This window comes from Oncorhynchus kisutch, unplaced genomic scaffold (assembly GCF_002021735.2).
Source record: "Oncorhynchus kisutch isolate 150728-3 unplaced genomic scaffold, Okis_V2 scaffold635, whole genome shotgun sequence".
Lineage (NCBI taxonomy): Eukaryota > Metazoa > Chordata > Actinopteri > Salmoniformes > Salmonidae > Oncorhynchus > Oncorhynchus kisutch.
Genome location: NW_022262580.1, coordinates 490618 through 505162, shown reverse-complemented (window position 1 = coordinate 505162; position 14545 = coordinate 490618). Strand labels below are relative to the sequence as shown.

At 49.4% G+C, this 14545-nt stretch overlaps 1 protein-coding gene across 1 annotated transcript in view; it reads left to right on the top strand.

Annotated features, from left to right (window-relative positions):
- The window catches only part of LOC109886307 (ubiquitin thioesterase ZRANB1-like), a 46213-nt gene that overhangs the window by 21869 nt on the left and 9799 nt on the right, over nt 1-14545 (top strand). Inside the window, exons 4-7 of the mRNA XM_031815806.1 lie at nt 952-1105; nt 3417-3418; nt 8303-8375; nt 11661-11859. Of these exons, the coding sequence (XP_031671666.1) occupies nt 952-1105; nt 3417-3418; nt 8303-8375; nt 11661-11859 (428 nt within the window). The remainder of the gene's footprint in view (nt 1-951; nt 1106-3416; nt 3419-8302; nt 8376-11660; nt 11860-14545) is intronic.

Genomic DNA, 14545 nt, shown 5'->3' with positions numbered 1-14545 from the left:
TCCTGCCAAGGCAGCAGCTACTCTTCCTGGGGTTTATTATGGATCCCCATTAGTTCCTGCCAAAAGCAGCAGCTACTCTTCCTGGGGTTTATTATGGATCCCCATTAGTTCCTGCCAAGGCAGCAGCTACTCTTCCTGGGGTTTATTATGGATCCCCATTAGTTCCTGCCAAAAGCAGCAGCTACTCTTCCTGGGGTTTATTATGGATCCCCATTAGTTCCTGCCAAGGCAGCAGCTACTCTTCCTGGGGTTTATTATGGATCCCCATTAGTTCCTGCCAAGGCAGCAGCTACTCTTCCTGGGGTTTATTATGGATCCCCATTAGTTCCTGCCAAGGCAGCAGCTACTCTTCCTGGGGTTTATTATGGATCCCCATTAGTTCCTGCCAAGGCAGCAGCTACTCTTCCTGGGGTTTATTATGGATACCCATTAGTTCCTGCCAAGGCAGCAGCTACTCTTCCTGGGGTTTATTATGGATCCCCATTAGTTCCTGCCAAGGCAGCAGCTACTCTTCCTGGGGTTTATTATGGATCCCCATTAGTTCCTGCCAAAAGCAGCAGCTACTCTTCCTGGGGTTCAGCAAAATTAATGCAGTTATACAATTTTAAAAACATTACAATACATTCACAACATATTTCAAAACGCATTAAGTGTGTTCCCTCAAGCCCCTACTCTACTACCACATATCTACAACACAAAACCCTTGTGTAAGTGTGTGTACAGTGGAGGTGTTCTTTAATGGAAGCCTCTCAACAAAGTCCAGGTAGAATCAGGAATTCCCCAGGGCAGCTGTCTAGGCCCCTTACCTTTTTTCTATCTTTACTAATGACATGCCACTGGCTTTGAGTAATGACTCAACACTATACACTTCAGCTACTACAGCGACTGAAATTACTGAAATGAAAAGCTGTCTTGTCATAATGAGTCTGTCCTCCCTCCATCCCCGTGCAGGTGTCCCAGCAGGCAGCTAAGTGTATCCCTGCCATGGTGTGTGGTGAGCTGACAGAACAGATCCGCAGGGAGATCGCTGCCTCTCTGCACCAACGTAAAGGAGACTTCAACTGTTACTTCCTCTCTGACCTGGTGACCTTCACTCTACCCGCAGGTGACCGACCTTCCCTGTCTTTAATGTACATCCTGCTGTTTGTCCTCAGTGTTCCTCAGGGATGATGAATTGAGGGTTAACAAGCTAAATGTCCGAGGGAGATTTGTTCATCATGATAAAAATTTGCAAAATGACTGAAATGTTTTATCCAATTTCAAGTTGTTCTGTATATAAAACACATTTAGGAAGTATGTTTAAGTGTATGAATTAACAATGTAGGTTATCCTTGTAGTAAAGTAGCTAGCCTTAGTGAGGGAGAGACTGTATCCAGTCTTGTAGTACAGTAGCTAGTCTTAGTGAGGGAGAGACTGTATCCAGTCTTGTAGAACAGTAGCTAGTCTTAGTGAGGGAGAGTCTGTATCCAGTCTTGTAGTACAGTAGCTAGTCTTAGTGAGGGAGAGACTGTATCCAGTCTTGTAGAACAGTAGCTAGCCTTAGTGAGGGAGAGACTGTATCCAGTCTTGTAGTACAGTAGCTAGTCTTAGTGAGGGAGAGACTGTATCCAGTCTTGTAGAACAGTAGCTAGTCTTAGTGAGGGAGAGACTGTATCCAGTCTTGTAGTACAGTAGCTAGTCTTAGTGAGGGAGAGACTGTATCCAGTCTTGTAGTACAGTAGCTAGTCTTAGTGAGGGAGAGACTGTATCCAGTCTTGTAGAACAGTAGCTAGTCTTAGTGAGGGAGAGAGAGACTGTATCCAGTCTTGTAGAACAGTAGCTAGTCTTGGTGAGGGAGTGACTGTATCCAGTCTTGTAGTACAGTAGCTAGTCTTAGTGAGGGAGAGACTGTATCCAGTCTTGTAGAACAGTAGCTAGTCTTAGTGAGGGAGAGAGAGACTGTATCCAGTCTTGTAGAACAGTAGCTAGTCTTTGTGAGGGAGTGACTGTATCCAGTCTTGTAGTACAGTAGCTAGTCTTAGTGAGGGAGAGACTGTATCCAGTCTTGTAGAACAGTAGCTAGTCTTAGTGAGGGAGAGACTGTATCCAGTCTTGTAGTACAGTAGCTAGTCTTAGTGAGAGAGAGACTTCATCCATCCTTGTAGTACAGTAGCTAGTCTTAGTGAGGGAGAGAGAGACTGTATCCAGTCTTGTAGTACAGTAGCTAGTCTTAGTGAGGGAGAGACTGTATCCAGTCTTGTAGTACAGTAGCTAGTCTTAGTGAGAGAGAGACTTCATCCATCCTTGTAGTACAGTAGCTAGTCTTAGTGAGGGAGAGAGAGACTGTATCCAGTCTTGTAGTACAGTAGCTAGTCTTAGTGAGAGAGAGAACGCATCCAGTCTTGTAGAACAGTAGCTAGTCTTAGTGAGGGAGAGACTGTATCCAGTCTTGTAGAACAGTAGCTAGTCTTGGTGAGGGAGAGAGAGACTGTATCCATCCTTGTAGTACAGTAGCTAGTCTTAGTGAGGGAGGGAGAGACTGTATCCAGTCTTGTAGTACAGTAGCTAGTCTTAGTGAGGGAGAGAGAGACTGTATCCAGTCTTGTAGTACAGTAGCTTGTCTTAGTGAGAGAGAGACTGTATCCATCCTTGTAGTACAGTAGCTAGTCTTAGTGAGGGAGAGAGAGACTGTATCCATCCTTGTAGTACAGTAGCTAGTCTTAGTGAGGGAGAGAGAGACTGTATCCATCCTTGTAGTACAGTAGCTAGTCTTAGTGAGGGAGAGAGAGACTGTATCCAGTCTTGTAGAACAGTAGCTAGTCTTAGTGAGGGAGAGAGAGACTGTATCCAGTCTTGTAGTACAATAGCTAGTCTTAGTGAGGGAGAGAGAGACTGTATCCAGTCTTGTAGTACAATAGCTAGTCTTAGTGAGGGAGAGAGAGACTGTATCCAGTCTTGTAGTACAATAGCTAGTCTTAGTGAGGGAGAGAGAGACTGTATCCAGTCTTGTAGTACAATAGCTAGTCTTAGTGAGGGAGAGACTGTATCCATCCTTGTAGTACAGTAGCTAGTCTTAGTGAGGGAGAGAGAGACTGTATCCATCCTTGTAGTACAGTAGCTAGTCTTAGTGAGGGAGGGAGAGACTGTATCCAGTCTTGTAGTACAGTAGCTAGTCTTAGTGAGGGAGAGAGAGACTGTATCCAGTCTTGTAGTACAGTAGCTAGCCTTAGTGAGGGAGAGACTGTATCCATCCTTGTAGTACAGTAGCTAGTCTTATTGAGGGAGAGAGAGTGTCCAGTCTTGTAGTACAGTAGCTAGCCTTAGTGAGGGAGAGACTGTATCCATCCTTGTAGTACAGTAGCTAGTCTTATTGAGGGAGAGAGAGACTGTATCCAGTCTTTTCCCGCCTGCATAATATCGTCATTGAGATTTCAGAGATGTGCACTTAACTGTACACACAGAACAGGCTAGTATTTCTGTGCAGGCAGAGCTTGGCTTCAGGCCATTACAGTGAGAGGTCTCTCTCTCTCTCTCTCTCTCTCTCTGTCTCTCTCTCTCTGTCTCTCTCTCTCTCTCTCTCTCTCTCTCTGTCTCCCGGTTTCTCTCTCTCTGTCTCTCGGTTTCTCTCTCTCTGTCTCTCTCTGTCTCTCTCTCTCTCTCTCTCTCTCTGTCTCTCTCTGTCTCTCTCTGTCTCTCTCTCTCTCTCTCTCTCTGTCTCTCTCTGTCTCTCTCTCTCTCTCTCTCTCTCTCTCTCTCTCTCTCTCTCCCCCCCCCCCCCCCCAGTGTATTCACTAATGAGCCAGAGAATGGTCACCAGTGTTCTCTTCTGTGTATGCAGTTAGCCGTGCAGCTACTGTGCCTTCAGAATGTATTCACACCCCCTTGATCTATTACAAATATATTGAAAAATGAAATCTCATTTACATGTGTATTCACACCCCTTTGCTATGACACTCCAAATTGAGCTCGGGTTCTTCCAATTTCCTTTCGTCGTTCTTGATGTCACTGCACCTTTATTTGGAGTCCACCTGTGGCCAATTTGAAATGGTTTGGACATGATTTAGAAAGAAACACACCTGTCTCTATAGGGTCCCACAGGTGACAGCGCATGTTCGTGTAGAACCTATACCGGGAAGTCCAAGGAACTCTCCATAGATCCCCTTCCATCATTGGGAAATGGAAAACATATTGAACTACCCAGACTCTGCCTAGAGCTGGCTGTCTGACCAAACTGAGCTATCGGGCAAGAAGGACCTTGGTCAAGGAGGTGATCAAGATCGCAATGACCACCAATGACTACAGAGTTCCTTGGCTGAGATGGGAGAACCTTCCAGAAGGACAACAGTCTCTACAGCACTTCATCCATCTGGGCTTTCTGGGAGAGTGGTCAGATGGAAGCCACTCCTGAGAAAAATGTACATGACAGCACACCTGGAGTTTGTCTCTTGACAACAAGGTTGATGAAATCCGAGCAAGGGTAGCATTCCAGAGGGGCTTCACGGAAACATGGCTCACTGGAGAGACGCTATCCGAGGCGGTGCAGCCAACGGGTTTCTCCACGCATCGCGCCGACAGAAACAAACATCTTTCTGGTAAGAAGAGGGGCGGGGGCGTATGTCTTATGGCCAACGTGACATGGTGTGATGAAAGAAACATACAGGAACTCAAATCCTTCTGTTCACCTGATTTAGAATTCCTCACAATCAAATGTAGACCGCATTATCTACCAAGAGAATTCTCTTCGATTATAATCACAGCCGTATATATCCCCCCCCAAGCAGACACATCGATGGCTCTGAACGAACTTTATTTAACTCTCTGCAAACTGGAAACGATTTATCCGGTGGCTGCATTCATTGTAGCTGGGGATTTTAACAAGGCTAATCTGAAAACAAGACTCCCTAAATTTTATCAGCATATCGATTGCGCAACCAGGGGTGGAAAGACCTTGGATCATTGTTACTCTAACTTCCGCGACGCATATAAGGTCCTGCCCCGCCCCCCTTTCGGAAAAGCTGACCACGACTCCATTTTGTTGATCCCTGCCTACAGACAGAAACTAAAACAAGAGGCTCCCACGCTGAGGTCTGTCCAACGCTGGTCCGACCAAGCTGACTCCACACTCCAAGACTGCTTCCATCACGTGGACTGGGAGATGTTTCGTATTGCGTCAGATAACAACATTGACGAATACGCTGATTCGGTGTGCGAGTTCATTAGAACGTGCGTTGAAGATGTCGTTCCCATAGCAACGATTAAAACATTCCCTAACCAGAAACCACAGCTCGGCATTCAACACCATAGTACCCTCCAAGCTCGTCATCAAGCTCGAGACCCTGGGTCTCGACCCCGCCCTGTGCAACTGGGTACTGGACTTCCTGACGGGCCGCCTCCAGGTGGTGAGGGTAGGCAACAACATCTCCTCCCCGCTGATCCTCAACACTGGGGCCCCACAAGGGTGCGTTCTGAGCCCTCTCCTGTACTCCCTGTTCACCCACGACTGCGTGGCCACGCACGCCTCCAACTCAATCATCAAGTTTGCGGACGACACAACAGTGGTAGGCTTGATTACCAACAACGACGAGACGGCCTACAGGGAGGAGGTGAGGGCCCTCGGAGTGTGGTGTCAGGAAAATAACCTCACACTCAACGTCAACAAAACTAAGGAGATGATTGTGGACTTCAGGAAACAGCAGAGGGAACACCCCCCTATCCACATCGATGGAACAGTAGTGGAGAGGGTAGCAAGTTTTAAGTTCCTTGGCATACACATCACAGACAAACTGAATTGGTCCACTCACACAGACAGCATCGTGAAGAAGGCGCAGCAGCGCCTCTTCAACCTCAGGAGGCTGAAGAAATTCGGCTTGTCACCAAAAGCACTCACAAACTTCTACAGATGCACAATCGAGAGCATCCTGGCGGGCTGTATCACCGCCTGGTATGGCAACTGCACCGCCCTCAACCGTAAGGCTCTCCAGAGGGTAGTGAGGTCTGCACAACGCATCACCGGGGGCAAACTACCTGCCCTCCAGGACACCTACACCACCCGATGCTACAGGAAGGCCATAAAGATCATCAAGGACATCAACCACCCGAGCCAATGCGAGTTCACCCCGCTGTCATCCAGAAGGCGAGGTCAGTACAGGTGCATCAAAGCTGGGACCGAGAGACTGAAAAACAGCTTCTATCTCAAGGCCATCAGACTGTTATACAGCCACCACTAACATTGAGTGGCTGCTGCCAACACACTGTCAATGACACTGACTCAACTCCAGCCACTTTAATAATGGGAATTGATGGGAAATGATGTAAATATATCACTAGCCACTTTAAACAATGCTACCTTATATAATGTTACTTACCCTACATTATTCATCTCATATGCATACGTATATACTGTACTCTATATCATCGACTGCATCCTTATGTAATACATGTATCACTAGCCACTTTAACTATGCCACTTTGTTTACATACTCATCTCATATGTATATACTGTACTCGATATCATCTACTGTATCTTGCCTATGCTGCTCTGTACCATCACTCATTCATATATCCTTATGTACATATTCTTTATCCCCTTACACTGTGTATAAGACAGTCGTTTTTTGGAATTGTTAGTTAGATTACTTGTTCGTTATTACTGCATTGTCGGAACTAGAAGCACAAGCATTTCGCTACACTCGCATTAACATCTGCTAACCATGTGTATGTGACAAATAACATTTTATTTTATTTTATTTGTAAAAAAGGTACATGACAGCACGCCTGGAGTTTGTAAAAAGGTACATGACATCACGCCTGGAGTTTGTAAAAAGGTACATGACAGAACACCTGGAGTTTGTAAATAGGCACGCGAAAGACTAAAGAGCATAAAGACGAAAGATTCTGTGGTCTGATGAGACACACTGGAAAAAATGTTGTCCTGAATGCGAAGCGCTATGTCTGGCGAAAACCAGACACAACTCATCATCCGTCTCACACCATCCCTACCGTGAAGCATGGTGGTGGCAGCATCATGCTATGGGGGATGCTTTTCAGCGGCGAGGCAACTGGGAGACTGGTAAGGATGGAGGTGGCAGCATCATGCTATGGGGGATGCTTTTCAGCGGGAAGGGAAATGGGAGACTGGTAAGGATGGAGGTGGCAGCATCATGCTATGGGGGATGCTTTTCAGCGGCGGCGGGACTGGGAGACTGGTAAGGATGGAGGTGGCAGCATCATGCTATGGGGGATGCTTTTCAGCGGCGAGGGGACTGGGAGACTGGTAAGGATGGAGGGAACAATGAATAGAGCCTAATACAGGCAAAGCCTTAATGAGAACCTGCTCCAGAGTGCAAACAACCTTAAACTGGAGATTTACATTTCAACAGGACAATGACTCCAAGCATAGAGCCAAAGCAATGCTGAAATGACTCCAGAACAAGAATGTGAAAGTCCTTGAGTGGTCCAGACAAATCCTAGACTTGAATCCCATTTGAAAATCTGTGGAAAGACTTGAAGATTGCTGTTCACCGCCATTCCCCATCTAACTTAACAGAGCGTGAGAAAATCTGCAAGGAAGAATGGGAGAAAATCCCCAAATCCTGATTTGCAAAGCTGTTACAGACGTACCCAAGATGACTCTAAGCTGAAACAGACGTACCCAAGATGACTCAAAGCTGATACAGACATACCCAAGATGACTCTAAGCTGTTACAGACGTACCCAAGATGACTCTAAGCTGAAACAGATGTACCCAAGATGACTCTAAGCTGAAACAGAAGTACCCAAGATGACTCTAAGCTGTTACAGACGTACCCAAGATGACTCTAAGCTGAAACAGACGTACCCAAGATGACTCAAAGCTGATACAGACATACCCAAGATGACTCTAAGCTGTTACAGACGTACCCAAGATGACTCTAAGCTGAAACAGACGTACCCAAGACGACTCAAAGCTGAAACAGATCAGTATTGACTATGGGATGTGAATAATTTTGAAAATTTTGATATTTCTGTATTTCATTTTCACTAAATTAGTAAAAAATGTTTACTGTTCAGTCACCAATTGGCAAAATGTAGATCATTTAATGAAGGTTTATTACAAGCATCTTTTCTCAGTGTTGTTTTCTGTTTTCACTATGACCGTTTTGATTTGTGTGTGTGTGGGGGGGGGGGGGGGGGGGGGGGGTGTTAGGCAGTCAGTATAGGCAAATGTGAACAGGGGGAATTTTGTAATCTAGCTGATAATATATATATATATATTTTTTTTAAGTCACCTAATTCTTCTCTCCTCTCTCTCGCTCTCTCGCTCTCTCGTTGTGTGTTTCTGCAGACAATCGAAGACCTGCCCACTGCAGTCCAGGAGAAGCTGTTTGACGAGGTGTTAGATCGAGATGTACAGAAAGGTAAAAAGATCTCAGAGGATTCTTGATATCTCTGGATATTTCTCAATATCTCCCATCCCACCCCATGTCAGGGATGCGTACTGCATGTTGTAGATTTACCATTAGAATCAAGTGTGTGTGTGTGTGTGTGTGTGCGTGTGTGTGTGTGTTTTGGTCCTTTTGCATCCGTCTCAGATGACCAGTTATTAAAGCGATGAAAGAGAGAAGCTCCTTTAAAGACCACACGCTGTTCCATGACAGTCAACTCTGTGCCAAATATACACAGTGTACAGAACATTAGGAACACCTTCCCAATATTGCGTTTCGCCCCTTAGAACAGCCTCAATTCATTGGGTCGTGGACTCGACACAATGTATTGAAAGCGTTCCACAGGGCTGCTGGAGGATGTCCCACTGTTGTCCTCATCAAATCAAATCAAATTTATTTATATAGCCCTTCGTACATCAGCTGATATCTCAAAGTGCTGTACAGAAACCCAGCCTAAAACCCCAAACAGCAAGCAATGCAGGTGTAGAAGCACGGTGGCTAGGAAAAACTCCCTAGAAAGGCCAATACCTAGGAAGAAACCTAGAGAGGAACCAGGCTATGTGGGGTGGCAAGTCCTCTTCTGGCTGTGCCGGGTAGAGATTATAACAGAACATGGCCAAGATGTTCAAATGTTCATAAATGACCAGCATGGTCGAATAATAATAAGGCAGAACAGTTGAAACTTGGCTGGATGTCCTCATGTTGCCTGGATGTCCTCATGTTGGCTGGATGTCCTTTGGGTGGTGGACCATTCTTGATACACACAGGAAACTGTTGAGTGTGGGAAAACCCTGCAGCGTTGCAGTTCTTGACACACTCAAACCGGTGCGCCTGGCACCTACTACCATACCCTGTTCAAAAGGCAGTTAAATATTTAGTCTTGCTCATTCACAGTCTGAATGGCACACATACACAATCCATGATTCAATTGTCTCCAGTCCTAAAAATCCTTCTTTAACCTGTCTCTGACCAGGTGAATCCAGGAGAAAGCTATGATCCCTTATTGATGTCACTTGTTAAATCCACTTCAATTCAATTTAAATCCACTCCTTCATCTACACTGATTGAACTGGATTTAACAAGTGACATCAATAAGGGATCATAGCTTTCACCTGGATCCACCTGGTCAGGCTGTTATTGAAAGAGCAGGTGTTCCTAATGTTTTGTACACTCTGTATGTTAGGTGTGAATTTTGTGGGTGGTAATTCTGCGTCAGTCAGTCTTTCAGATGAGCAGGTAGAAAAGCGAAGAGTCCTCCTTTTAGGAGCCCCAATCTGCTCCTCTCCTCAGCTAGCTAGTTACCTCCCTCTCCTCTCCTCAGCTAGCTAGTTACCTCACCGCCCTCTCCTCTCACCAGCTAGCTAGTTACCTCATCGCCCTCTCCTCAGCTAGCTAGTTACCTCACCGTCCTCTCCTCAGCTAGCTAGTTACCTCACTGCCCTCTCCTCTCACCAGCTAGCTAGTTATCTCACCACCCTCCTCTCCCCAGCTAGCTAGTTACCTCACCGCCCTCTCCTCTCCCCAGCTAGCTAGTTACCTCACCGCCCTCTCCTCAGCTAGCTAGTTACCTCACCGCCCTCTCCTCTCCCCAGCTAGCTATTTACCTCACCGCCCTCTCCTCAGCTAGCTAGTTACCTCACCGCCCTCTCCTCTCCCCAGCTAGCTAGTTACCTCACCTCCCTCTCCCCAGCTAGCTAGTTACCTCACCGCCCTCTCCTCTACTCAGCTAGCTAGTTACCTCACCGCCCTCTCCTCTCCCCAGCTAGCTAGTTACCTCACCGCCCTCTCCTCTCCCCAGCTAGCTAGTTACCTCACCGCCCTCTCCTCAGCTAGCTAGTTACCTCACCGCCCTCTCCCCAGCTAGCTAGTTACCTCACTGCTCTCTCACCAGCTAGCTAGTTACCTCACCACCCTCCTCTCCCCAGCTAGCTAGTTACCTCACCGCCCTCTCCTCAGCTAGCTAGTTACCTCACCGCCCTCTCCTCTCCCCAGCTAGCTAGTTACCTCACCGCCCTCTCCTCAGCTAGCTAGTTACCTCACCGCCCTCTCCTCTCCCCAGCTAGCTAGTTACCTCACCTCCCTCTCCCCAGCTAGCTAGTTACCTCACCGCCCTCTCCTCTACTCAGCTAGCTAGTTACCTCACCGCCCTCTCCTCTCCCCAGCTAGCTAGTTACCTCACCGCCCTCTCCTCTCCCCAGCTAGCTAGTTACCTCACCGCCCTCTCCTCAGCTAGCTAGTTACCTCACCGCCCTCTCCCCAGCTAGCTAGTTACCTCACCGCCCTCTCCTCTACTCAGCTAGCTAGTTACCTCACCGCCCTCTTCTCTCCCCAGCTAGCTAGTTACCTCACCGCCCTCTCCTCTCCCCAGCTAGCTAGTTACCCTCACCGCCCTCTCCTCTCCTCAGCTAGCTAGTTACCTCACCGTCCTCTCCCCAGCTAGCTAGTTACCTCACTGCTCTCTCACCAGCTAGCTAGTTACCTCACCTCCCTCTCCTCTCCTCAGCTAGCTAGTTACCTCACCGCCCTCTCCTCTCACCAGCTAGCTAGTTACCTCACCGCCCTCTCCTCTCACCAGCTAGCTAGTTACCTCTCCGCCCTCTCCTCTCCTCAGCTAGCTATTTACCTCACCGCCCTCTCCTCTCACCAGCTAGCTAGTTACCTCACCGCCCTCTCCTCTCACCAGCTAGCTAGTTACCTCACTGCCCTCTCCTCTCCCCAGCTAGCTAGTTACCTCACTGCCCTCTCCTCAGCTAGCTAGTTATCTCACCGCCCTCTCCTCTCACCAGCTAGCTAGTTACCTCACTGCTCTCTCACCAGCTAGCTAGTTACCATCAGGGTTAACTACACAGACGTTTCAGCTCTACATCCTTATTGACTGTTCACTCACCCCAATGATTCTTCCAGTTGTGTCTAAGTCTCGGAGGTGTCTTGTGACCTATTTCAGCTAGTCGTGTAATTGGGTTACATGGGAGAAATAGGATGCTCCAGTTGGTTGTTGCAGGGCCAAGGGGAGACGAGGGAAGAATTAAGTAATTGAGTTGCTGTGTCCTCTCTCTCCCTCGGATAACAATGTATGTGTCCTCTCTGTGTCTGTGTGTGTCCTTTCTCTCTCTGTGTGTGTGTGTCCTTTCTACCTGTGTGTGTGTGTGTGTCCTTTCTCCCTGTGTGTGTGTGTGTGTGTCCTTTCTGTGTGTGTGTGTGTCCTTTCTCTCTGTCTGTGTGTGTGTCCTTTCTGTCTGTGTGTGTGTGTCTCCACAGAGCTAGAGGAGGAGTCTCCCATCATCAACTGGTCCTTGGAGCTGGGTACCAGGCTGGACAGCAGACTGTATGCCCTGTGGAACCGTACACAGGGAGACTGCCTGTTAGACTCAGTACTGCAGGCTACCTGGGGGATATACGACAAGGACTCAGTCCTCCGCAAGACCCTCCACGACAGCCTGCATGACTGCTCTCACTGGTAAGAAACACACGGATATGGACACACACACACACACACACACACACACACACACACACACACACACACACACACACACACACACACACACACACACACACACACACACACACACACACACACACACACACACACACACACACACACACACACTGTCCCCTGCAAAGATGTACAGGACAGACTGCACGACTGCTCTCCCTGTTGAGAATCACACACACGGTGGCTGGGCTCTGGCCCCCTATCCACACACTGTGGCTGGGCTCTGGCCCCCTATCCACACACTGTGGCTGGGCTCTGGCCCCCTATCCACACACTGTGGCTGTGTCTGGCCCTCTATCTACACACTGTGGCCATCTCTGGCCCCCTATCCACACACTGTGGCTGGTCTCTGGCCCCCTATCCACACACTGTGGCCATCTCTGGCCCCCTATCCACACACTGTGGCTGGGCTCTGGCCCCCTATCCACACACTGTAGCTGGGCTCTGGCCCCCTATCCACACACTGTGGCTGGGCTCTGGCCCCCTATCCACACACTGTGGCCATCTCTGGCCCCCTATCCACACACTGTGGCCAGCTCTGGCCCCCTATCCACACGCTGTGGCTGGGCTCTGGCCCCGTATCCACACACTGGCTGGGCTCTGGCCCCCTATCCACACACTGTGGCTGGGCTCTAACCCCGTATCCACACACTGTGGCTGGGCTCTGACCCCGTATCCACACACTGTGGCCAGCTCTGGCCCCCTATCCACACACTGGCTGGGCTCTGACCCCGTATCCACACACTGTGGCCAGCTCTGGCCCCCTATCCACACACTGGCTGGTCTCTGGCCCCCTATCTACACACTGTGGCTGGGATCTGTCCCCCTATCTACACACTGTGGCCAGCTCTGGCCCCCTCTCCACACACTGTGGCCATCTCTGGCCCCTATCCACACACTGGCCATCTCTGGCCCCCTATCCACACACTGTGGCTGGGCTCTGACCCCATATCCACACACTGTGGCCAGCTCTGGCCCCCTATCCACACACTGGCTGGGCTCTGGCCCCCTATCTACACACTGTGGCTGGGCTCTGGCCCCCTATCTACACACTGTGGCCATCTCTGGCCCCCTCTCCACACACTGTGGCCATCTCTAGCCCCCTATCCACACACTGTGGCCATCTCTGGCCCCCTATCCACACACTGTGGCCACCTCTGGCCCCCTATCCACACACTGTGGCTGGGCTCTGATCCCCTATCCACACACTGTGGCCAGCTCTGACCCCGTATCCACACACTGTGGCTGGGCTCTGGCCTCCTATCCACACGCTGTGGCTGGGCTCTGGCCCCGTATCCACACACTGTGGCTGGGCTCTGGCCCCCTATCCACACACTGTAGCTGGGCTCTGGCCCCCGTCTCCACACACTGTGGCTGTACTCTGGCCCCCTATCCACACACTGTGGCTGGGCTCTGGCCCCCTATCCACACACTGTGGCTGGGCTCTGGCCCCCTATCCACACACTGTGGCTGGGCTCTGGCCCCCTATCCACACACTGTGGCTGGGCTCTGGCCCCCTATCCACACACTGTGGCCAGCTCTGGCCCCCTATCCACACACTGTGGCCAACTCTGGCCCCCTATCCACACACTGTGGCCAACTCTGGCCCCCTATCCACACACTGTGGCCAACTCTGGCCCCCTATCCACACACTGTGGCCAGCTCTGGCCCCCTATCCACACACTGTGGCCAGCTCTGGCCCCCTATCCACACACTGTGGCTGGGCTCTGGCCCCCTATCCACACACTGTAGCTGGGCTCTGGCCCCCTATCCACACACTGTGGCTGGGCTCTGGCCCCCTATCCACACACTGTGGCTGGGCTCTGGCCCCCTATCCACACACTGTGGCTGGGCTCTGGCCCCCTATCCACACACTGTGGCCATCTCTGGCCCCCTATCCACACACTGTGGCTGGGCTCTGGCCCCCTATCCACACACTGTGGCTGGGCTCTGGCCCCCTATCCACACACTGTGGCCAATACAATATAACTTAATGTTCATATGTTACCCCCGATTCGATGTTCCAAACATACGGCTCGCTACATGTCTACTACAGAGAGACAGGGAGCAGGAGAACATGAGTTCTGATCAGTCAGGGAAATGAAAGAGCTGAAAACACGTTGGCTCACTATTCTAAACGAAGATGGACAACAAGCTACAGATGGAAACATGTCTGGAATTTAGCTGGTTCTTTGGGTTGTATTGGATCCCTGGTAGGTAGTTACATTGGGTTGTATTGGATCCCTGGTAGGCAGTTACATTGGGTTGTATTGGATCCCTGGTAGGCATGTACATTGGGTTGTATTGGATCCCTGGTAGGCAGTTACATGGGGTTGTATTGGATCCCTGGTAGGCTGTTACATTGGGTTGTATTGGATCCCTGGTAGGTAGTTACATTGGGTTGTATTGATCCCTGGTAGGCAGTTACATTGGGTTGTATTGGATCCCTGGTAGGCATGTACATTGGGTTGTATTGGATCCCTGGTAGGCAGTTACATTGGGTTGTATTGGATCCTTGGTAGGCAGTTACATTGGGTTGAATTGGATCCCTGGTAGGTAGTTACATCTGTAGGAGATGAGATGATGGCTACTGGTGTATCGCTGGTTCTTTGGGTTGTATTGGATCCCTGGTAGGTAGTTACATTGG